The following is a 26,020-nucleotide window of genomic DNA, read 5'->3' on the forward strand; positions in this document are numbered from 1 at the left end:
TGCTTGAATGTTTTGTGGGATCTCTGGGGAATGAGACTTAGGAGAAATCTTTTGCCTCTGGCTGTGTTTGGGGCGGGGGCGGGGGGAGAAGATGCTGGTCTCACAGAACATCTTCAGGCAAAGGTTGCTCTTTCAGGGTCCAAATCCTGAGAAGGTCTGCTTCTCCCTCATGGTGGTTGCTTGGTTGGAGGAAGAGAGACAGAGAGGGTGAGAGAGAAGGGGGAAGGGAGAAGACTTTTGTATGCGGGAGAGGCGGCTGAGATAAGTGAAGCCATGTTGCACGCTGGCTACAAGCTCTGCCTCTCCGTTTCTGAGTACATGGCTTGTCTGAGCTAAAATGGCTGCACACCCTCTCCCTCTTGTTCTCTCTCTCTCTCTCTCCCTTAAAGCTCAGAGGACTAGGGCAGCTTAGTGAGTCTTAAAGCTTCAGTGACGCAGGAGCTCATATCTCTTGGAAGTGTGATAAACACATTCAGCAGAGCCGGGTCTTGTTTGGCTCAAATGTAAGGACTGTACATTTGAGGGGCAGGGGGGAAGGTTAGGAAGATGGCAGTGAAAACTGGAAGATCTGCTTCTTTCTTTCTTTCTTCTGCTCCTACTTTTTCCTCTGGAGCATTCTGCGTTCAGGAGTCATTTTGCAGCCCCATGGTGGCTATGAGGGAGGGGGGATTGTTTTCAGGTCTAATGGACTGTGTTAAAGGAGACTTGTGGGGTGGGGCCACAGTCCTCACTGCTGTAATTTGATCCAGAGCAGATAGCAACCTCTTCCACATAGTCTGGGTCTGGCGCTTGCACATGAAAGATTGAGTATCTTGATTGTTCTTAACTTTGTTAGCTGAAAGGGAGGCAGTTCCAGTATTTATTCTTTCAGTACAAGGAAAGAGAAGGGTGGAAAGAGGAAGGACAGCTGGGGAACCAGCATATTGCAGTGTTCAGGATCCTGTTGGTGAAGATGCCTTTGTGCTTACTGTGTCTAGAAGTGTTTTCTAAATAAATAAACAAAGCATGCTATCTGGATGAACTTTCTTCTGATGCAGAATCTTGACAGCAGTTCCTTTTTGTACTACAGGGACATAATATGGTTCAGCTTGTAGACGTAGTGTACTGTAGGCGTAACTTTATATCGCACTACAGTAAGAGAGTGGAATTTTCATCATGGCATATTTTGGCTGCTGTTCCATCTCTTGAACTTGTGGAGCTCCTAGAGTGAATGTGACCTACAGGAGTATGTGAGAAAAGGTTAAAGCATGCCTTTCTGTTCATTAAGATAATAGCTACTACTGGATCCATGCACACTGAAGCACAATTCTGGCTTCTTTGTTTTAATCCTGTCTTTTATGTATGCTTCTTTCTACAGAACATGATACATATTCAGCTTAGTTAGCAATCATCTCCCAGAATTATCTAAATAGATTTTTTTAAGATTGTGTGCAGAAGTTGCATGCTTACCTTGAACAGTAGAATCATATGGTCCACAAAATACTGAAACACAAAATGATTACTGTCATCTTGTTGAGAGATTCATATTGTACCATGAAAGGAGGACTAGACACTGTATTCTTTCTAACTCCTTAGAGAAGATTTTAAAATATTCAATCATCATTAGAAACATCACTAAGAGATCTGTAATACTAAAAGTAATGGACTGGAAAGTGAGATTGCTGGTTAAAGTCTTTTCCACCAAACCTACTGTGCAGTAGAAAGCTTTTCCAACACTATACCCTCCTGGTATGTTGGGTTACAATTCCCATTATCCATAGCCAGCATGCTGTCTGAGATGTTGAGAGGCATCTAAAGGGCATGCCATTGAGGACAGCTGTGCTGGAGTGCAGAGTCTATACAGTGGTGCCTCGCAAGACTATGTTAATTAGTTCAGTGAAAATCGCTGTTTAGTGAAAACATCGTCATGCGAAATGCGGTTCCACATTGGAATGCATTGAAATCCATTTAATGCATTCCAATGAGGAAAATAGTCATCGTCTTGCGAAAATCGCCCATAGAGAAACCATTTTGCGAGTTGCGGACCTAGCTGTCAAAATCGTTGTCTTGCAAAAAACGGTCCTGAAAAAAAACCCGTCTTTCGAAGCACAGACCAAAACATTGTCCAGCGAAAATCGCCCATATCATGTATGCCACCTAAGCTCTTTGGAGGGAAGCATGGGATGAAATTTCAAAAGTAAATTTGTTTCTGCTTTCAGTTGAGTGTTAGAAGCTTTTTAAACAATAGGTTCCCTGTATTACTGTTTATTGTAAATGGTTTTCTACCATATTCTTCCTTGTTCTTTCCTAGAGAAGGACTGGTGTTAATGGCAGGATAGAGTTGGACAAAGCAAGGAAAGAGAATGTCAGTCGCACAAGTTGTGTGCGTAAAGTAACTTTGATACCCCCCCCCTGAATATTTCTAGAATGTCACATGCAAGGTGGCTGAAGGAATTTGTTGCTTCTTTATTTTGCTGCTGGTTTTGGGGGTGAAGGTGAACGTTTCTGATGACATTTTCATGTATTTGCTCAAGACTACATCTGTACTTCAGTAACCTTGTGGTGAATCAGTGAGTCATACATTAATGACCCTGACCCAAATTGCTAAATGGTTCTCTGATAATTTTCTTCTTTCTGCTTTCCAGGTTTTCCTAATGTAAAACTTACCAATAAGGACTATGGAGGTGCTGCAGTGTGATGGCTGTGATTTTCGAGCACCATCCTATGAAGATCTTAAAGCTCACATTCAAGATGTTCATACTGCATTTCTGCAGCCCACAGATGTTGCTGAGGAAGCTCCTAGCCAGTCAAGGTTTAGTTCCATGAATAGCAATGACCAGGCTGAGGTGGAATATTCTTCGGTAAAAGATGAATTTGCAATTGCAGATGAGATAGCAGGTAAAAATAATACCTTAATTTAATTCACGTGAAGTATTATTTTAAGATTTATTCTGTTGCCACACTCTTAATGTTGTCATATTTGCTATGTTTGCATCTTAGAACAGCGTATAAAAGTTAATAGGATTTTTTCCTTACAGATGGACTCTCAGTTGTGACATTTCATGTACAGTAGGTCATTATGATGTTTTGTTGTTAGCTCTCATTTGCAAAACTTTGTTGAATTTATTGCAATATCCATTTGAACCACAGTCCCCTAAGTTTTCATTAACTTGATCAGCAGTGTGTATATGTCCATAACTTTTGTTCCAATTTCTGACTAAAAAATAAACAAAAAACCACAAAGCCACCATCATGAGGGAAAATAAAGGAGGAGAGATTATTTTAATGTTTTTGAATCTTTGGTTAATTCCTGAAAGAAAGTCTCTGAAATCCAATTGCTTCACTTTAATGAAAGGGAGGGTCATGAAAGCTTCAGATTCTTTCATGTTTCTCTTTCGTGTGCACTTTCCTTCAACTCTTTGTCTATCAAATCACCTGGAAAAGGTTTAATCAAATAGCATAGGAAGGCTTGCTGTCAGCAACTATTCAAAATATCCGGGGTGGAGAGAGGATTTTGTCTTTCTATAAGGTTCTGTGATTCTTTGGAACACAATGAAAATTGTTAATTTGCTTGAGTTCTTTCTTGTGGATGGAATCTGTGCTGCTGAGCTCTATAGTGCCATCCATCTTGACTGTGTTCTCTGTATCTGTGGATAATTTTTGCCTCTTTTCTGGGTTTTTTTTGGGGGGAGAGACACACACCCCCTTTTAAGATTATGTTTGCTGCTGTTGCTTCCAGGCAGGTAGCCTGAGATGTCACTGTGACTTCTTGGGATTTTTTTTGGGGGGGGGGGGTGGGGAGGCCTCCCCAAATTCTTGAGGATTTCCCCCTTTCCTTTTCTGGATTATTTTTGCCACGTGTGCCTGCTGCTGCATGCCAGGGATGTGTTCAAATAAGAGAAAGGAAGACATCATTGGTTGGAGAGAGAGTAATTTCTCTCTACTCTAGTTGCTTTGACTGAGAAGGGGGACTTTGTATTATTGCCTTTATTTGGTTCCTTGCTTTTCTTGGTTTTTGAGAAAGGGGGCAATATGTATATATTTTATTTTCTCTTTTTTTCCCCCCTCCTGTGTCAGAGTGAGCGTGGGTGTTTCCTTGTTACATTGATTTTTTAAAATTATGTTATTTGGTTACTTTACTGTAGACTGCCTGCCTTGTCTCTGCTTGTTTGAAGTTGTTTTAAAAGGTTTTATAGTCCTTTTGAACTGATTCCCTGTTGCCAGTCTTGCCTATTTTAGGGGGGGTCTTAGTATTTTAATGATTCTTTGGGGCTTTTGGACAAGTGTCAGGTTAGAATAAGAATGGGAGGAAATGAAATGTAAGACCTAAAACAGCTTCTCCCTTTTGGGCTTAACAAAAGACTGGTACCCAAGATACCTAAAAATGGATAAGGCATCAAAATAAATCAAACTGAAAGGTTTTCCCCATGTAATCCCTGATCATTGCCCCATGTGATATATTTGTGCCTTAATATCAACTGCCTGTAGCTTTTGATCCACTCATATTGCTTGCTTGATACATTCAGGAATTACAGTAGTATTTCTTGCAAATTAGTGCATGTATTCCGTCAGCAAACAATTAATATATGCACATACCAAAATATGTATTGATAGAACTACTTTGGTAGGCAATAGTTATGAGATTGATTGATTGATTGGTTGATTGATTGATTGATTGATTGATTGATTGATTGATTGATTTTGCTACTGGTACTGCATGGTTATGTTTGTATAGCTATGTGAAATGACATCTACATTAGAGTGGCATTTTATTGCATTGCCACAACCATTCATGAGCTTCTGTGTCAAACTGTTTTAACATCTTGTGTGTAAATTTTGCCAAATTTTCCTCTCCCTGTTTTTAAATAAGTAAATAAATAAATAACCCCAAAACAGAAAAAAAAATGTAGATAGCCATTTACATTTCACATATTATGGCTTTATCTGCAAATTTTATCTGTACAAGAGAACTACATGTGATAGATCCATTAAATTACATCATTAGAGCTCAGGTGTTGTTATATGCTGTCAAGTCATTTCCAACTTATGCAGTCCAGTAGTGTTTTCAAGGTATTTGTGATGTTCATAAAATTACATACCATTACCAGCCCCAAGTGAGTTTTCATGGGCAAGCAAGATTTGGGCCCGGATTGCTTGAGTTTTACTCTAGAACTTTGCCCCACTATCACATTCTGGCTCTCACAGAACCGAGCACTTGCTGATAGATGCAAATTGTAATTCTTTAAAAAAATCAGTAGGAAATGGACCAATTTCTAAAACAATGTTTCTCATTTCTTCTCTTTTTAGGGCAAAATGTAGCTCAGCTGGGAACTGGAAATTACTATAGCCATAGCCAGAATTATTATGGCCAACATATGCTCTCCAAACCAGCAAACAAGTTTTTCCAATGTAAATTCTGTGTGCGTTATTTTAGATCCAAAAACCTGCTCATAGAACATACACGGAAAGTGCATGGTGCTCAGGCTGGAGGGTCTCCGGCAGGTTCACCTAGCGCTGGCTCCTTGAATTACAACATCATGATGCATGAGGGCTTTGGTAAAGTATTTTCTTGCCAATTCTGCACTTATAAATCACCAAGACGTGCCAGAATTATCAAACACCAAAAGATGTACCACAAAAACAGTTTGAAAGAGAGCTCTACTCCTCCTGCCAGCTCTGCTGCTCTGTCTGAATCAGCATCTACATCTGTATCAGCACAGGATCCATGCAAGGAACTTCCTGCTGAAGTTGTAGAACGTAGCATCTTGGAGTCCATGGTCAAGCCTTTAACCAAGTCAAGAGGCAACTTCTGTTGCGAATGGTGCAGTTACCAGACGCCTCGAAGGGAACGTTGGTGTGACCACATGATGAAGAAACATCGCAGCATGGTGAAAATACTATCGAGCCTGAGGCAGCAACAGGATGGGACCAATGTGCCAGAAGGATCCAGCAAGAGTCCACCAAGCCCCACCTCAAACTCTAACTATATCCCCATGAATGCTTCTGGGCGAGAGATGCCTAATGCAAACCTCCCAGCTTACAGAAGTTCCATGAACAATTCCCTCGCCAGGTCCAACTCCTCATCAAAATTTTCTTCTGTTTCCTATCCTCATATGAAACATAAGGCACCTCACAACTCGGGCATTGTTAATTTGTCTGACAGATCCCGTTATGGGATTGCTGACATGGCAAATTCTTCTGCTGATATGGATACAAACAGTATGCTAAATGACTCTAGTTCTGATGACGAACTAAATGAATTAGACAGTGAGAATGGATTGAATTCCATGGATCACCAAACCTCAGGACTCACTGCAGAGCAATTGATGGGATCCGAGGGCCACAAGTTGTTGGAAACAAAGGGAATCCCCTTTAGGAGGTTCATGAATAGGTTCCAGTGTCCTTTCTGCCCTTTCCTCACCATGCATCGGCGGAGCATTTCCCGCCATATTGAAAACATCCACCTGTCGGGAAAGACAGCGGTGTACAAATGTGATGAATGTCCATTCACTTGTAAGAGCTCGTTCAAACTAGGAGCTCATAAACAGTGCCATACCGGTGCAGCATCCGACTGGGATGCTGTGAACTCCCAAACTGAAAGTATAGCTTCTTCTTTAAATGAAAGCACAGTATCCTATGAAGGGGGCAATATAAATGGCAGGAAGTCTGGAGGAATGATGGATTCCATGCAGCAGCAGCAGCAACAGTCTCCACAGTCTAATTCACAGCACCCATACAAATGTACCATGTGCAATTATTCCACAACTACTTTGAAAGGTCTTCGGGTTCATCAACAACATAAGCACTCATTTTGTGACAACTTGCCAAAATACGAGGGCACATCATCAAATCCCCCACAAGACAGTGAACCAGATGCTCATACCTCTCCCAGCACTGTGAAGAAAAGCCAGACCTCAATCCTTGGACTGTCTTCTAAAAATAATTTTGTAGCAAAATCGTCTAGGAAGATGTCCAATGACTTTCCCCTGGATCTGTCCCCAGTGAAGAAAAGAACCAGAATCGATGAGATAGCTAGTAATTTACAGAGCAAAATCAGTCAAAACAAGCAGCAAGAAGATGCAGTAATTAATGTGGAGGATGATGAAGAGGAAGAGGAAGACAATGAAGTAGAGATAGAAGTTGAACTAGACAAGGAGGAAGAACAAACAGAACCTCTGATGGAAATCGCATCTTTCACTTCCCAGCAAATGTGGGGAAGAGACGCCGGTGAGTCTCAGAAAGAGCCCAACTACAGGAATATCATCCATGACTACAGTTCCACTAATGGGGCAGAAATTGAGCTAACTATATCAGAAGATGAAGAGGACTATTACTGTTCTTCAATGGGCTTGAAGGAGCAAGGTCTGAATTCATCCGCTTTGGGCAGCCAGTCAAGTATATATGGATCTGATCAAAATAATGACAATTCTGATTATGGCGATTCCGGAAGGCTTTACTATTGCAAACACTGTGACTTCAGCAACAAATCTGCCAGGAGTGTTAGCACTCACTACCAGCGGATGCATCCCTACATTAAGTTCAGCTTTAGGTATATTCTGGATCCCAATGATCACAGTGCAGTTTACAGGTGTCTTGAATGTTACATTGATTATACAAACTTTGAAGACCTACAACAACATTATGGTGAGCATCATCCTGAAGCTATGAATGTACTAAATTTTGATCATTCTGATTTGATCTATCGCTGTCGCTTCTGCTCTTACACCAGCCCCAATGTTAGGAGTCTAATGCCACATTACCAAAGAATGCATCCAACAGTAAAAATTAACAATGCAATGATATTCTCAAGCTATGTGGTTGAGCAGCAAGAGGGGTTAAGTTCAGAATCACAGACTTTAAGAGAGATCTTGAACTCTGCTCCGAAAAGTATGGCTAATTCATCTCCTGTAGCACGTGGAAGTGGTGTACCGCCTTCTTTTAACAAAAATTCCTCAAAAGGTGATAGTCCAGAGTCAGAAAGCCAGAAGGAGTCAGCGGTAAATAGTGTTGTAGTTTATGACTGTGATGTTTGCTCCTTTGCGAGCCCTAATATGCATTCTGTTTTAGTGCACTACCAGAAAAAACATCCAGAAGAAAAGGCTTCATACTTCAGGATTCAGAAGACCATGCGCATAGTATCTGTTGAGAGGGGGTCTGCCCTGGCTCAGATGGCTTATGAAATGGGATCTCCTGTCTCCCCCAAAATGTCCAACTTGCCTTCACAGCTGCCTCCTCCACCACCTCCAGACCTTACCACTGAACTTTACTACTGTAAACATTGCTCTTACAGCAACCGGTCAGTAGTTGGTGTGCTTGTGCATTACCAGAAGAGGCATCCAGAGATCAAAGTTACTGCAAAATATATTCGGCAGGCTCCTCCTACTGCAGCAATGATGAGATCTGGAGAGATACCCCGTGGCATTCCTAGACCACCAGCATCTATGCAACAGCTGAACAGAGGAGGCTCTGAGAGTTCTGCTCCCCCAGAGAATGAGATGTTCTTCTGCCAGCACTGTGATTATGGAAACCGGACTGTGAAAGGTGTGCTCATACATTATCAAAAGAAGCATCGTGATTTCAAAGCCAATGCAGATGTGATTAGGCAGCACACTGCCACAATCAGAAGCCTATGTGATCGTGGCCAGAAAAATTCCCCTGGTGGCATGCAGATGCCCACTTCGAATGCTGAGCGAGAAAAAGCTAAGCTGAGAGCTCTGAAATGCAGGCAGTGTTCTTATACATCTCCTTATTTTTACGCACTACGGAAACACATTAAAAAGGACCATCCAAGCTTGAAGGCCACTGTCACGTCTATTTTGCGATGGGCATTTTTGGATGGCTTAATAGAAGCTGGTTATCATTGTGAATGGTGTATCTATTCCCATGCTGAACCCAGTGGCTTGCTTGTACATTACCAAAGGCGGCATCCTGAGCATTATGTAGACTACACATATATGGCAACAAAGCTGTGGGCAGGACCAGATCCTTCACCTCCTGCCTTGCTGATACCTTCAGAGATGAAAACATACAAATGCAGAGATTGCATTTTTGAAGCATCTTCCATTTGGGACATTACTAATCACTACCAGGCTTTTCATCCTTGGGCTATGAATGGTGACGAATCTGTATTGCTAGATATCATTAAGGAGAAAGATGCTGCTGATAAAACCATCTCAGCAGCTAATGATGCTGGGGCCAGGGTAAATTCGGAGGACCAGGTAGCAGTACCCCAGGTGGACCAGGAAACAGAATATGCTGAAGATTCAAACCTTTCCCAAGACAAAGCGATCCAGCTCTCTTCTGTGAACCCTGCAATATCCTCAACACCATACCAGTGCACAGTGTGCCAGTCAGAATACAACAATTTGCATGGACTTCTGACCCATTACGGCAAAAAACATCCTGGGATGAAAGTGAAAGCTGCAGATTTTGCACAGGACATAGATATCAATCCAGGAGCGGTGTACAAATGTAGGCATTGCCCATATATCAACACACGCATCCATGGCGTTCTTACACACTATCAGAAAAGGCATCCTTCTGTAAAGGTCACTGCAGAAGATTTTGTCCATGATGTGGAGCAGCCTACTGACATGAACCAGAATGACGTGGAGGAAACCAGTAGGATTTTCAAGCAAGGTTATGGTGCTTACCGGTGTAAATTGTGCCCTTATACACATGGCACTTTAGAGAAACTCAAGATCCATTATGAGAAATACCATAACCAGCCTGAATTTGATGTATTTGCACAGTCTCCTCCTAAGTTCCCTGCCTCCATGGAGCCTGAACTCGTTACTGAAATTAAGCCCTCTCCTGAAATGGTTCCTGAGGAGATCATGGGGGAGGATACCATGCCCCCTTCACATTTTTCAAGTTCCCATTTGGTTTCTCACACCGTATTCCGGTGCCAACTCTGTAAGTATTTTTGTTCCACCAGGAAAGGGATTGCTAGGCACTACAGGATAAAACACAACAACGTTCGGGCCCAGCCAGAAGGCAAGAACAATCTCTTCAAATGTGCTTTGTGTTCCTATACGAACCCTATCAGGAAAGGTTTGGCTGCACATTATCAGAAGCGTCACGACATTGATGCTTACTATACCCATTGCTTAGCGGCCTCCAGGACTGTTAGTGACAAACCCAATAAAGTGATCATTCCTTCGCCCCAGAAAGAAGATTCTCCTCAATTAAGTGAGGAACTGAGAAGAGCGGTGGAAAAGAAAAAGTGTTCCCTGTGTTCCTTCCAGTCTTTCAGCAAAAAAGGAATCGTGTCCCATTATATGAAACGCCACCCTGGAGTGTTCCCTAAGAAACAGCATGCAAGCAAGCTGGGGGGTTACTTTACTGCTGTGTATGCTGATGAGTATGAAAGGCAGCAGCCTCTCCCAGAGGAGAGGAATGATTTTGAGAAGCCTGAGGTGGAGGTGGAGGCTCCAGAAATTGAATGGCTTCCCTTCCGATGCATCAAGTGTTTCAAGCTCTCGTTCAGCACAGCTGAGCTGCTATGCATGCATTATACGGATCACCACAGCAAAGACTTAAAGAGAGACTTTACCATACTGGGAAATGGAGCCCGTTTCCAGAATCCCATCTACCAGTGCAGGCACTGTGATAGTAAACTGCATAGCATAGCAGAGCTGACCTCACACTTGAACAGTCACAACGAGGAATTCCAGAAGCGTGCCAAACGTCAAGAGAGGAGGAAGCAGCTTCTGAGCAAGCAAAAATATGCAGATGGTGCTTTTGTAGATTTCAAGCAAGAGAGGGTAAGGATATGTTTTCACATTTTTATATTTGTATTTGGTGTTCTTTCCCATTTTCCACCCCCAGGAGATTTCTCATTACTAGCCTCCAGATGCACATTTCCTTTGGCAACAAAGTTGCTACTGGCTCACCAGTGGCATGGTATGCCAATAAGCCCTAAGTCAATTAAACATTGCAGCTTGATTACATCCGCCTTTTAATTTTTTTATTTTTCTTACTCCTTCCTTGAGGTCCTGGCATGTTCTCCACTCCCCTTCTTCATTTGGAGGCTAGATTCTCACTGGCACCCAATTCTGTTAGTTTTCTGATATGAGGAAACAGCTGCTTTTCCTACTTATTCTTCTGCAGCTCCCCACCAGGTATTGATATAGCCAACATTTAATTTTGTTTCTTACCCAAGTCATTGAGAATTCATGGAAAAATCACTGAGAAGAAAGCCTATTGCAAAGTTCTTGAGGTCCATGGCTTTGCTGAATGATTCTCATGAACTACAGGTCAAATGTTTCTTTAGTTAAACTGATACCCAGAGGAACAACTTACCCTGTTTGGTATGGGTTACGATTAGCAGTAAACTTTATATGGAAAATGGGTTGTTTTTAAATGATTTTGTAGTTTTTCCAGTTCTGCCATGTTGGACCTTCAAGGTAAGTCGGGAAAAAAATGAACATGTCTCATGGATCAACAGCTACTGGTAGGAGGATAAATTTTAGTTCAAAAGCAGCATTTCGGCCAAATGGGATTCTGAGGCTGGTTGCCACATTCATTCTACACATTGAATTAGATTTCGGAGAAGAGTTAGATATTTGGTAGTAAAAAAAAAGGTTACAGATGATGTGAGCCAAGAATGATGTGACAAAGGTCTAACAGGTCTAGAGAGGGAAGCAAAGGCAATCAGGGTCACAAACCCTAAACAGAATGTTCACAAAAAAGGCTGACATGCAAATTCTGGTGCAAATTCAGTTTAGATATGAGGATATTTGGAACAGAACCAGAGGTCGCACTACTAGCTTGCTTGCTGGCTCATTTATTTGTTTGTTTTGTTTGTTTAGTCATTTGGAGTGAGTTTCCTCTTCTGGTGATCAATCCTATGAATTGGTGATTATGCTGATAGTCTCTCACCAGCAGTTTCACAGTGCCTGTAGGATTTCATTTAACAAGTATAAAGGAGCAAAGCAAAGTGTGCTGCTTATATGCTGTCCCATAGCACTTAAAGGCACTCTCTGGGCGGTTTACAACTTAGGCTACACATTGCCCCCCCCCCCAGCAAGTTGGGTACTCATTTTACCAACCTCAAAAGGATAGAAGGCTGAGTCATCCTTGAGCCGGCTACCTGGGATTGAACCCTGGGTCATGAACACAGTTTTGGCTACAGTTACAGCAGTTTAACCACTGCACCACAAAGCTCATAAGTGAGACACAGTCAGGCTTGTCATTGAATATTATAATAACCATTTGTGCAGTGACTGAATCTGGAGCAACACACATAGGAAAATGAAGTAATTTATGTGCCTTTGAACACAAAGTATCCCGTGTTCTTTTTTTTAGGATTCATAATCTCAGATAATTTTACAGGAGCCTCTTCCAGTCAAAAACCATTTAACTGTTCCACTTCTGTGATAGCTCAAAATTCCAGATTTTTTGAGTGTGACTACAGCTCCTCTTTTGGTAGAGAAGACTCCTTGGAAAAGACACTGATGTTAGGAAAGTGTGAAGGCAGAAGGAGAAGGGGGTGACAGAGGATGAGATGGTTGGACAGCATCATCAAAGCTACCAACATGAATTTGACCCAACTCCGGGAGGCAGTGGAAGACAGGAGGGCCTGGCGTGCTCTAGTCCATGGGGTCACGAAGAGTCGGAAACGACTAAACAACAACAACATCTCCTCTATAAATGTTCCAAGCTATAATAGCTTCTTTTAACAAATTCTTGCAAGTGTAGTTTTGTGAAGTTAGTTTTGATTAGTCTTGGTTCACCTTGTGCTAATGCTCAAGCATACATGAGCATACAAACTGTAATCCCAAGGCTTCCTTGAAAGTCCTGTTGGTTTTAAATTGGCTGCATATCTGGTGTAGAAAAAGCCAAAGTGGAAAATGTCAGCTTACCTGCATTCTAAATCTCTTGCTATATAGAAATGCAAGGGTTTACCTTTATATTTTTGTATTCAAAGTAGAAGATGGCAAATCCTGTTTGGAATTTTTTTACATGCCCCAAGAGCTAGGAGTAATATTTTAATGGCATGTTAAATCCATATAGCAAAGTTTAAATATCAACCTTTAGAATAAACATACATCACTTCAGTGGTTTATTTATTCAAACAAGCTTAATGTGGTTCCCTATTGTATTTGTGTTGCTACCTAGAAATCCATTACATTTATTTCCAGAAAGGAATGTTGATGCAGGTTTCAATTTTTTGTGGCCTTCCAGCCTTTTGGTAGCTTGGAAGAAGTTTCAAAACTGAAGGAGCGGAAGGTGGTGGGATACAAGTGTAAATTCTGTGTGGAAGTTCACCCAACACTCCGAGCTATCTGCAATCACCTCCGAAAGCATGTCCAGTATGGGAATGGCTCCTCGGTGGCCGCTGCAGTCAAGGTGAGCAGGTTTAAGAGCTGGCTTGTGAACAAAAAGCAAAGGGCGACGGAATTGAACCACGTTATCAGTTGATTCCAGGGTGTTCTAGGTCAGGCATTGCAGCAGTTAATCTGTTCAACGGATTGAACATGAAGCCTACACAGCATTTCCTTTTTGTTGGATTTAATGTCACTTTGTTTCTACTGGATACAGTTTTTTTTTTCTTTTTGTTAGCCCAGAACTATTAGGCTTTTACCTAGTCTTTGTTCCTCCAATGCATTGGAACTTATTCTTTGAAGAACAGAAAATTTAGACAGATATTTTTCTTACTCACTATTTTACTTTGTATTTTATTTTTAAAGGTCTCTTTAGGCTATTCCGAAAGGAGAATTGAAACACATGTTTCTGAAAGCTTGTGTACTTTTGTCTGCTGGATGCTGATATGCCTAGAAAATATAGTGTTGTATAGGTTATATGTGCAACTCCAAAAAATTCTTCTTGAATCCATTTTCATTTTTAATAACTTTTTAAAGCCCTTATTGAGTGTGAAGGTGTGCCTGAAGTAAAGGAGGAAACACCTGATGAAATGTCAGAAAGCAAGGGGGTTGCTAAATAAGGTTTCCTAGGCAGTGGGATAGGGCTTCAGGGCCCTGTATAACCCTCCTTTTCCACTTCCATGCCTCCTTCTCCACCACTTGAAAAGAAGAAGCAATATGTGCAGAGAGATTGCACATATGTTTGCTCAATTCTCAGAGCATACCATAATTCCCCTCTAATTGGAAGAACTCCCCCTATCTTCTAAGCAAGTGAGAGATCCCAGGTTGTCTTTCTACAACTCAAAATTCTCTTTTTGAATTTTTGCATTCTAGGACAAGGATGTGTACAAATTCTGATGGTGGGGTATGTTGATTATCTTATCCAGGGAATAAGGATTTGATATTGCTAATAAATTAGCTAAAAGAAATGAGACGAAGTCTTAAACCACTGTTTTTGAGAAGAGCAATAATATTTTTTTTCCATCTTCCTGTTCTTTCCTTTCCCCCTTATTATCTATAATATCTTTATTATGGATATTATGTTACTGCTAGAAAACTCAAGATAAGTTAGTAGTGGATGATGCAGAGTTGTCCATGAAGCAGGCTGAGAAAACATTTACTGTATTTTGACTCTACTGCATGAAGGTTTGAATACAGTGGTGCAATACCCTGTCCCAGTATTTCTTCAGGAAGCTGAGGGAAAGAGAGGACAGATCCAGCCATCTTGTGTAAAACAAGCTGGAATTTACTTAAAATGTGTGGTCTTTCCACCTGATAAATTGAATTATTGCACAAAGTATTTCATTGGCAATATCAGAAAATGATGTACCCAGAAATTCTTTTGCCTGCTAACGTAGTCATGCTGTGTATTTCTTCAGAAGCATTTTCTTCACTGTGAATTGAAGGGTTGTTTTATGCATTTGCTTATAGCTAGAGTTCTAGAAATATCACTGTTAGAAGAAAACCACACACTTCCATAGGTTTAATGGTAACTGTAGGGCAGAAGGGAGAGAGAATTGATGGCTTTGGGGGGATGTGTGTCTTTTAGCAGGAAGCTGAAGATCCTTCACATGCAGCTTTCTTGGAGGGTATTGAGGGAGCCAAAGACCCTGGCAGTGTGGCCACTGTGGAACTTACAGAAGCTGAATCTGGACCATCACTGGAAGATGAAACCAGACCTGGTGGCTACCACTGCAGCCAGTGTGACCGGGTTTTGATGTCTATGCAGGGTCTACGATCGCATGAGAGGAGTCACTTGGCATTGGCCATGTTTACTCGTGAAGACAAGTACAGCTGCCAGTATTGTTCCTTTGTCTCTGCTTTCAGGCACAAGTAAGTCTGTGTTAGATACTCTTTCTGCTGCTGATATCTTGTTAAGACATGACTGTGGACTCTAATGCATGTGTGTACAGTGGTGCCTCGCTAGACAGTTATCCCGCATGACAGTTTTTTCGCTAGACATTGACATTGCGATTCGCAAAACAGTGATTCCTATGGGGGAATTTCGCTGGACAATGTTTGGTTCCTGCTTTGCAAACCGATTTTTGCTACACGACAATTTGCTTTTCGCTAGACAATGATTTCGCTAGACAGCGATTTCAGTGGAACAGATTATCATTGTCTAGCGAGGCACCACTGTATGTGTCCATCCTGGATTATATATGGTATACTGATGTATGTGATGTAAATCAAGAGCTTTATGCAACACAACTGCATGACAAGTGAAATCACAAGTGGTTCTTCTAGCTTTAAGGAGATCATGATCTTCTATTAGAATTATAGACTGTGGAAGTATATCAGTAGAAACACATGATGAGAATGAAAATGCAAACACAAATTCCAAACTTGAAGTTAAAAAGTCAATTGAAGCCAACTTCTGTTTCTTAACTTACAGCTTTATACACTGGTAGATGTTTTACTCCTCAGGTACTTATTACCAAACCATACCAACATCTAGGAGCAGCTATGTTAATGCTACACACCTCACCACACATACTGGGAACTCTTATTCCTGAGTACACATGGTGCTGTACATTCTGCAACACAGAGTGTGTTAAATCACCTCACAGATGTGCATCATTTCTGGAACACCTGGTCCAACGATGTAGTTCATTCTTTTGCGTTAATGTATATAAATGTTGACTAATTTCATGTTAACCTTTCAATTTGGGATAGGTAGCTAATTTAACTCTGATTGCGAACATCACTCTTCCAAGACAGATCAGTGGCTGAACTGGACATATAAAAGGAAGGCAATTGAATCCTCTTTAGGTGTTGCATTGCTTAGAGTTAGAGACACTTTTAAGTCCCTGGTTTTGACTTTCAGCCCTTGTGTCGTGTCTACTCATTGTAAACTTACTGCTGCTGTAATTTTGGACAGAACCATGGTATCTATTAATGAAATTTCTCTTTGATATTCTCAAAAAATGTCTTACTAAAAATGCATACAGGTGCGATCAGAGAAATTGTATCTGTAGAAATTAGTATGTTGAATTGGTTTTAGCTCCTTTTTGTCATTCCCTATTGGATGAACTACTCATTGTCAAAATGTTCACAATGGAAATTGTGGAGAATATACCATAATTATATCTGTTCAAAGTCGGTGCTTTTGTTTTCTTTTTTTCCCAGAATCTGAGGTTTTTCCCTTTTGATTCTTCTTACTCATGTTATCACCACTAACTCATTACTGGGTGATCTCTTTAAAAACATGCTGCTGGCTGCATGCCTTCCTCTATGCCTGTTGCTCTTTGGAGACATGGGCCGTTGTGGATTTATTGTCCAGCAAATGCAGGGGATTGATTCATGAAGTGAAAGAAGGAAACTACTGCCTGCAATCCTAAACACCCCAACTAAGGTGTAATAGCCATTGAACAATGGTTCCAATTAAACATGATTAGGATTGAGCTGTTAGCTGCTATGAGGAAGGAAAAAGGAATGCTGAAGCATCTGAATTTAATCTTGGCTCTAGGAAATAGATTAAGGATGCTTTTTAGGTAATAAAACAGTTTCAGTTCTTTCTGCCTCATTCAGTCAATGGACTTGAACTTACCTGGAAGCTCCGTTTCAGTCTCTTGGAAAGAGACTTTTTTCGCTTTTGCCTTAAGTAAATATATATACACACACACATACTGAGGAAAAAGAGGAAACACCTTTCATGCAAACATGTCCTTAGAGCAGATTAGCTATTCCTGTCCTCAAATACCCATCACTAAGCTTCCCTATACAGAATTTTAAAATATAATTCTGAGGTCTTATGTGCCCATGAAAAAATAGTGTTATAGAATCTGAACATTCACCTTCCTTTTTATTGACGCACAAAGATTTTCTGAAGTATCATCTTTTAAAGCCTCAGTTTGACATGTAGAAGAAATTCTATTTTGTTTATAAAGAATTGAAAGGGATTAATATGTTTCGACGAGGATATGTTCAAAACAAGATGTTCTCTGTATAGAAAAAGTTAAGTGATGCTTCTCAGCATAGAAAATGAGAGTGAACATGTTGTGAGATGAAGCAGATCCGTGTTAAAAGGAAGCAGGAGATTTTTGCTCCTCTGGATATTGTTGAACACAATTCCTACCAGCTGAGCCAGAAATGAGGGATGAAGGGAATTGCCATCTACCAATGTCTGGAAGGCCACACAGCCTCCATTTCCAACATTAACACGGCACAAGTCTTGTCTATGAAGCAGAATGGTATTAACAACAGGGTGAGTGGTTGAAATAGGAAAGGTTTGTGCTGCACATTCAGGGTTTAGAACAATCTCTTAAGTGCAGGTTGCTTTCCAGGTTTCTGGGAGGAAACAAATACATATCTGTAGATCTAAGAAGGAAAAATGAGCTTTCAATCAGATCTCCTGTAAAACCTCCCCAACAACTGCCTTGGGAGTATAATATTTTTTTTCAAAGGAAGGGAAGTTGCAGGAGCCTTTACTGCGTGAACTAAAGCCTTCTTTTTCAAGTGTTTTTTTTTTTCTTTCTTAAATCTCCCCTCGAATTCCCCAACTAGCAAGGCTAATACTTCCAGGTCCATGTAGGAACTCTCATTTGTGCAAACTGCTCCTAATACAGCTAGAAACACCCAGAGTTTGTGCTTCCAGGGATAGCCGCACTGCTACTATTAATGTAAGATTAGTCCCTTTGTTTTGTCTGTGGAGAGCCTGAAGTGCGGTGAGGGTGTCAGGCTGCATACAATTCCTTTTCCTTTCTCTAACTCGGAGGGGCTTTTGATGCACCACCACCGTTCCGTTCTCAGGAATCATCAATATTTTGTAGGTTTTGTAGGTTATTCATCCTTGGCAAAACATTTGTGGAGTTTTGAGCCCATATTGCCCCCTTTGGGGAGGTGTTTTGGTGTGGATGTGTACCTTTTAGCCATTATTTATTTAACAATATAATTTGTTCGGATATGCACAAATTCTTCAGACCGTCCATACTGTATTTATAACTCTGAATCCAGCCTTGACACCTTTGACCATATCGCACAATACAAATAAACACAAGTTTGTGGGCCCAAAATGCCCACCCCATTGTTCCTTTTCATTCTGTCACCACAGCTGTCTCTCCAGGTACAAAACGTTGGTGAATATGCTAATATTCCATAATGAATAGTGAATGCCTTAGGACTGCAAAGTAAGAAAAGTCGGATCTATTTTTTTAAAAGCCCAACTAATCTGAACTGTTAGGCTCAGTTTGCTGTATTTACATAGATGAGTTCAGTGAAAGTCTTCATATAAGGATAGAGATCAATCAAATTCACTAGTGCTGTCATTACAATCTATTAAAATCCTGGAAGCTGTGGACATATTGGCAGGATGTAGACCTCTGGTTATTCTTCTCAGTCCTCCTCCCCACAACTTAAATATGAATATATTATCTTCCCTTTGGACTCTTCTTTTTTTTACCCCCTGCCTTGTTCACTATTCTGACATGTTTCCTCTCAGTTCTTGTTAGCTTCTCTCCTGGGACAACAGATGATTTTTCTCTCATCTTCTCTTGAATAGAAATGTAGAACCACTAGGGGCTGCCTTTGCAGGGTGATAGGAACTGGATTGCTGTGGTATTTATTTTTAAAGGCTTTGAAATGCCTTGACAAATTTTGTTCACCAATCTCAAGCACTCACATTTGGTTTTGTATTATTGTGATTTTGGTGGAGGGGTGGGGAAAGTTGTTGGATTTTTAAAATTTCTGTTTAAATTAAAATTCTGCCTCTCCAGTACATGGGCTATCTGAGCACCCTGAGGTGATAGCATTTTGGAAGTAGAATTTTTTCATGCACATTCTTGGCATGGCAGTCTTGTTGAAACACTAGTATTTCTATGAATCACATTGAAGCCATTACTCTATAGTTACTATTTTGATGTACTTCCCCAAGCTGCGCATTAACACTTTTACTTTTTGTCAACTATATTATTTTGTCACCTATTTTTCAGGCTGTTGATGAGTTATTACAAAAAGGGCAGTGACTAACTTCATCAGTTTTAGTATGTTGAGTTTGGGGCTTCAGGGCAGAAATTCTGCAAACAACAATGATGGTCAAAGCAGAGTTTTAATGTTATATTTGGCACCGAACTGAATTCTGTTACTGAATAATGTTACTCAACACTGAACTGGATTCCCATTTATATTCCTGGATAACTAATCACCCACCAATCTCTCGGTGGGAAATGAACCCTTTCATGATTTGTTCCACAAAAGGACTCTTTGGTGCCAAAATATTACAGTATAGTCTACCTGAAGTCAAATATGGCTGCGATCCTATGCACATTTACTGAGAGGGAAATCCAAAGGAGCTGAAGGGGGTTTATTTCTGAGCAGACATCTATTGGCTATTACCCTACATGGTTTAATATTTAAACAAAATAGAAATGTTTCAGCAGGAAACTTATCATTATGGTTTCTCCCCTTGTAAATAGCTTTTTAACCTTTTTCCCCCTCTTTTCTTTTTGGAAGAGGTATGCTGCATTAGGATTTGAGGGTTGCCTCTGAAACATGGTTCTTTGTTCCGAGGAAGAAATAATCAGGGTTTTGGGCAATGAACAGGATGGGCCTCTCCTTTGTGCCCTGTTTGTGTTCTTCCACTACAGCCCTTCTCAACCTCAGGTGTGTTGGGCTGCAACTTTCATTGTCATGCTGGAGCTAGATGGAGATAATAGTAGTTGTAATCCAGAACATCTGGGGAGTTGATGGGATGGCAGATCTAAAGGTTACACTTGGTTCTGAATGGAATGCATCAGTATTGTATTCAGTTCGGAGTTCTGAACCGAATGCATTTCTTTAGTAAAAGCTAGGTTTGCTTGGACAATAATAATTTCACGATAGGCAAAGCCTATATACATGGACAAAACTTATTTGTTTTCAAGTACAAATTGTTCCTTAATGATAATTGTAGGGCCCACGGCTCCTTATGAAGTGTGTGTTTTTTCTTCTTCTGCACAGGCACATTTTTCTAGAGAGCAGGAACCTGTCAGCCACCTGCTGAATATTTTTATTATAACTGATAAACATTAAAATGAATAGTGAGAAATCAGATAAAGAAACTTCAACCTGAAGTTGCTGCATATTTGCATAGGGATTAACTATGGAAACTCAACTACCTCTTTTCCTCATATCAGCTTCCTGTTGTCATTGCTGGAGTGCATGCAAAGGGCTGGAAATTAGAATTGCAAAGAGAACTACTTTGCAGGACTTTTGAATTCCGAGTATTTATCTCCTCCAGACTTTTGTTCAGCTTTTCGATTTTCAGCACAAGTAAAAGTTTGAAATTGGAATTTGTTTTGATTTTATTTGAACAATTGGTAAGACGCAGACTTGGAAGAACTATTTCTAGATTTGGTGAACGTAAGGTGAATATTTACCAAATCTAGAAATAGATAAAACAAGTTTCAGTTTGAAATGTTTGCATGTGCGGCAAATTGGAAACCTGAACATTGCTGACTATATAGTGTAGTTGGCTCGGCATCTGGCTGCATAGCCAAAGGTTGGGAGTTCAGTGTGCATGCCATCCCATAGGAAGGGAATGGCAAACCATTTCTGAGTACTCTCTACCTGGAAAACCCTGCAAAGGGTTGCCATAAGTCAGAATTGATGCCAGACACAGACACAAGGTGAACATTAGGAAAAAAGAGGAGTAGCAGCAGTCCAATATCAAAAGCAATATTTAAACAAAAGCTAAATAGCCATCTGATGAGGGTGGTCTAGTTCTTTACTTCCTACATTGGGTTAGAGCAGACTTAATAACCTACAAGAACCCGCCAGCTCTGCAATTCAGATTTTTTTGCATGATACAGTAGCTGTCAAAATCACAGAAACCTAGTTACTTGGCCACTTCAAAATGTACACATTTCCAGGACAAACCAAGCAAAGTTACTTAGCTTTCACATTAACTTGTTATGTCATCTTTCAAACGAGCATATTTTTCTGTAACTTTGTATCCTTAGCTATATCCCATGTTGCGCCTACTTGTTCCTATCCCTGACTATTATAGACGAACCAGATATGATCCAATTTGCCTGTTTCATTGTTCAACTCCTGTGCTGTTGTTTTTTTTTTGTTTGTTGGTTAAAATTTATTTTTTGCTGATAACGAGCCAAAGAAGCCACCTTAGAGATATGAAATATATGTTCTTTTGTCCAATTTTATCTGAAATGATTCACATTTCCCTTTCCTTTCTCACTGCTGCTTTTCCTGTGACAAGTTTGGATCGTCATATGCAAGCTCACCATGGACACCATAAACCATTCCGCTGCAAACTCTGCCCATTTAAGTCCTCATATAACAGCCGTCTGAAAACTCATCTACTGAAAGCTCATGCTGGTAAGTCCTTTTTTTTCTGTTTCATAGCGAAGGTCTCAAGAAATACCTTACTGTTTTTTTTTTCACTTGCAGCTTGTTAGTTCATCAGTTTGTTACCTGGATATAGGCATTCAGTCTAGCCAGAAGAAGGTGTGGTTATGGTGCTGAAGCTAAGCCAGCAAACCATGAAGCAAGAGTAAACTTTGAGGTGGGCTAATTATACTAGGCTAAGAAGTGATTCTAAAATTGGTATGAGGTCTAAAGCAGTAAGAATCGGAAAATCAGATGTAGAAATCAAACATTTCTGGGAGTGAAAATGAGAGAGGGAAGAAGAAAGAAAAGGCTTGAGATTAAGAGAAGGCTGTCCAGATGGTTTTAAAGATTTTTTCTAGAGAAAGATGCATTGAGAGCGCTTTCATAAAATATCTTTAAGTGGAAAATGTGCTTCCACAGAGTAAGTTCTCCCTAAAAGGAATTTAAAGCCTGCTCCTTGGTGCTGTGTTTTGAATCCCCTTGTACCCTTTGCTGATGCCATATCATGTTGTTTTGCATTACGAAAACAATAATAAATAGCCAGATGGCATCTTTTTATTTTTCTTTCACCATGTATGTCCTACCCAATCAGAGGACACATAGTAAAAGCATGATGATGTCATGAAGCCAACAGATGGGCTGTGTAGTTGACAGTGAGAACCAATGAACTTCCATTGGGGTGCAGACTAGAATGTACACGAGAAGCACACAAATCTCAACTGAGTGCCATGGGATGTATACTTGACTGCACGATTTTATACATGTTTAAATATCTATTTCAAGAGACTGAATCCATACACTGATCAGCCGCAACAATTAAAACCACATGCAGGTGAAGTGAATAGCATTGATTATATCATTACTATGGCAGTAAATGAATAGTCAGTTCTTGAACTTCATGGAAGTGGGAAATATGGACACAGTTTGCTGTGTATGGGGCCGGATAACTGCAGACTGGTCAGGGCACCCATGTAGATCCCTGTACGCTGCCAAAAGCACTTACAGTGGGGACATGAGCATTTGAACTGGACCATGGAGCAATGGAAGAAGATTGCCTGGCCTGATGAATCACTTTTCTTTTAGATCAGGTGGATGGCTGGGTGCGTGTGCATCATTTAGCCAGGGTAGAGATGGCAGCAGGATGCACTATGGCAGGCAGAGGCAGTGTTATGCTCTAGGCAATGTTCTGCTGGAAATCTTTGGGCTGTAGTATTTGACACATGTAACTTTGACACATACCACCTGCCTAGAGATTGTTGCAGTCAGATACACCCCTTCATGGCAGTGGAGTTCCCTAATGACAGTGGCCTCTTTCAGCAGGATAATGCGCCCTGCCACCCTACAAAAATATTTCAGGAATGGTTTGAGGAACATGGCAGAGAGTTCAAGATATTGCCTTGGCCTTCAGATTCCCCAGATCTCAATGCGATGGATAATCTTTGGTATGTGCTGGAACATCAAATCCGATCCATCTCACAGCTTGCAAGATTTAAAGGATCTACTGGTGCCAGTTGCCACAGGACATGTTCAGAGGTCTTGTGGAATCCGTGCCTTGATGCATCAGAGCTGTTCTGGCAGCACAAGTGGGGGAGAGAACTACATAATATTAGGCAGGTGTTTTTAATGTAGCTGATTGGTGTACATACTCTGGTACAGTGGTGCCCCGCCTGACGACAATAATGCGTTCCAGCAAAATCGCTGTACAGCGAAATCGTCGTCAAGCGAAAAAAAACCCCATTGGAATGCATTGAAAACTGGTCAATGCGTTCCAATGGAGGAAATACCTACTTGTCCAGCGAAGATCCTCCATAGGGCAGCCATTTTGCAATGCCTGTGTAGCGAAAATAGGTCCGGAAAACAGCGGGGAGCCATTTTGCGAACCGCCGATCAGTTGTTTTTAATTGTCGTCTAGTGAACAATCGGTTCGCGAAGCAGGGTGCAAATCATTGTGAAGCCAAAAAAAGAGAACCCATTGAAACCATTGTTTTGCGATCACTATAGCGATTGCAAAAAACTCATCGTTATGCAATTTTGTTGTCAAGCGGGGTCATCATCAAGCGGGGCACCACTGTAGTATGGTCAGTGTACATACTCTAGTATTCAATGTGCTTTTCACGTTATGACCTGTGTAGAACAGTACACTTTCTACTTGTAAACCTTACTTCCAGAACCAGGAGGTAGTAGAATCCCCTTGCTTCATGGCCTAGAAAACCTGTTCTGTAAAACCCACAGGAGCAGGTTTTCACACCCATGTAGGGCTGGAGACGAAGAAAAACCCGACACAGCCCCAAGGAAAGTATTACATTTAGTTCAATTCTTTTTCAATTTGTTCAGTTTCCTTACTGCAGTGCTTCAAAACAAGGATTGCCTGGGTTGCCAGGGTAACAGAGAAGTTTTTCTTCCTTTTCTGCAAACACTTATGCACATCTTTGAACATCTATTCTTTTTTTTAAAAAAATGCTGAAAATGGGAGGCATTTTTTGATGGCTATGAAAATGTTCACAGAACTAGAATGTGCTAGATTGACATGGCAAAAATCAGAACAGGGTAAAATCTAGCTTTGTGCAGCGTCCTCTAGGCTGGGCAGGTGTATCTGGTAGGATGTTAATTTGATAGCAATCATATTTTGGCCATAGTCTTTGTAAGCAACATTGTAAAGTGGGGGGGGGGGGAGAGAGATAGGTGGAACACAGTTGGCTTTAAATTGTTATTTCATTGAACTCATGAGAATGTTGGAATTCATTCCAAAACAAGGGGTTCTGGTGGGGACTGTCTTCTGCAGTGGAATCTTTTCTTGGCTGAACAGCAGGAATATTTTTGTTGTGTTCTCTTGGGGTGTCACTTTCTAAGATAAACATGGTGAAAAGCTTCATTCCATTTCTCATTTTAAGAAACTCCACTTCAGCAACATTTCTCATTTCAGATGCTGATAAATTTATGTGCTATTTGAGCCTTCATAACTGTGTCCATGCCAAATCCTGTTCTTGTGGTTTTCAGTGCCTTGTAGTGTGGCTTTTGTGCTGTGCCCTTTTATGAGTTCCTCCCCTGTATGCACCCGTTCCATTTGTCAAGCAGTCCCAGATTTCGTTTTATTTCTTACGTGAGAGGGTGGATTGCAATAGCCTTTTTCTCCATGAGCGTGCATTCAGTGTTAAGTTTTCTAAGCTGCGTTAGATCAGATTATTATGAACTTGCTTTGCTGGATGTGTGAAATGGTGTGTCTCCTCCCTCCCAAAGGTCAATTTGTTCAGTTCTTTTTTTTTTCCTAACAGTATTGTTTAGGAAATGGATGAGCCACCTGTATAAACACAGGCAATCCAGAAGCTTTCTGCTCCTCATCAGTATGATGACATTTTTCATAACATAACAGTGTGATATCACAAAATTCATTATACAGTATATCTCTATAGTCTTATTTTGGCTGTTTGAACCATTGTGTACTAGCAGGATTATATTGCCTTTTTTGTGCCTTTACTTTGTCTTCCCAGAAGTTCTACTCATTAAACTATTCACAACTGGCTGTTCCACCCTCTGCCCTCATTGCAACCATTTATAAAATTAAGAATGTTGTGGCTAGCATGGCTAATAAAATAACTGGTGATAATTCCATTAAACTCATCTTCAGAGCAGCACTGATATGGTGTCTGACAGTTAGCCTGTGTAGTTTTTTTTAAACTGTGCTAAATTCATAGAGAAGACCTCTATCTGTTGCTAATAGCAGTGATTCTTAAAAGAGGGTTCTCCCTAACATCTTGTGTTCATGCATTGTTTGTATCCCATACATATGGTTGGCTGCTGTTGCAGACCTAATGGCAGACTGAATGGACTTTTCTTATGATCTAGCGAGGCTGTTTTTATGAGCTTGAGGATGCTGTATTATACGTTGTGCTACTCAGCGGTCATTGTGTTAAAACTAAGGAAATCTGGAACATGAAATCCAGGAAAATGTCTGGATGTGGTATTCTCACCTGAGATTTATTTTATTTGTTTTTTAAAAAAAGATTAACATTTTTTTTTTGACACACTGTCACATATCAGTGATGAACTGGATGAAACTACGCAGCTACAAATTCCGTTTAGAACTCTTCATTTGACTACCTCTGATTCCTTTTTTTTTTTGGCTGCTGCAAGATTCCTTACCTAAACTGTGCCTTGCTGCTGATCTTCTTCTGCTTTGACTACTACAGGAGTAAGGAATCTATGTTAGATGTTTTGGCTCTCCTCTAATCCTTCACTGTTTGCCATACTGCCTTAAGCATCTGGAAGCTGAGTGACCAAATATTGCCAATTCCTGAGCTGGCAGTATAGTGTGATGAACTGTCAATCTGCAGAACCCAATAAATGATTGT

At 40.7% G+C, this 26,020-nt stretch overlaps 1 protein-coding gene across 12 annotated transcripts in view; it reads left to right on the forward strand.

Moving 5' to 3' along the window:
* Nucleotides 1–26,020, forward strand: part of ZNF462 (zinc finger protein 462) — a 158,149-nt gene that overhangs the window by 68,543 nt on the left and 63,586 nt on the right. For 5 of the 12 annotated variants that reach the window (XM_072991988.2, XM_020805038.3, XM_072991992.2 and 2 more), the window contains exons 2-6: nucleotides 2,625–2,877; nucleotides 5,287–10,745; nucleotides 13,168–13,332; nucleotides 14,896–15,179; nucleotides 21,541–21,659. In XM_072991988.2, the coding sequence (XP_072848089.2) occupies nucleotides 2,658–2,877; nucleotides 5,287–10,745; nucleotides 13,168–13,332; nucleotides 14,896–15,179; nucleotides 21,541–21,659 (6,247 nt within the window). In that variant the 5' untranslated portion in view covers nucleotides 2,625–2,657. The remainder of the gene's footprint in view (nucleotides 1–2,624; nucleotides 2,878–5,286; nucleotides 10,746–13,167; nucleotides 13,333–14,895; nucleotides 15,180–21,540; nucleotides 21,660–26,020) is intronic. The other 7 variants (XM_072991991.2, XM_020805042.3, XM_078384851.1 and 4 more) reach the window with 2 other exon arrangements.

This window comes from Pogona vitticeps, chromosome 2 (genome assembly GCF_051106095.1).
Source record: "Pogona vitticeps strain Pit_001003342236 chromosome 2, PviZW2.1, whole genome shotgun sequence".
Lineage (NCBI taxonomy): Eukaryota > Metazoa > Chordata > Lepidosauria > Squamata > Agamidae > Pogona > Pogona vitticeps.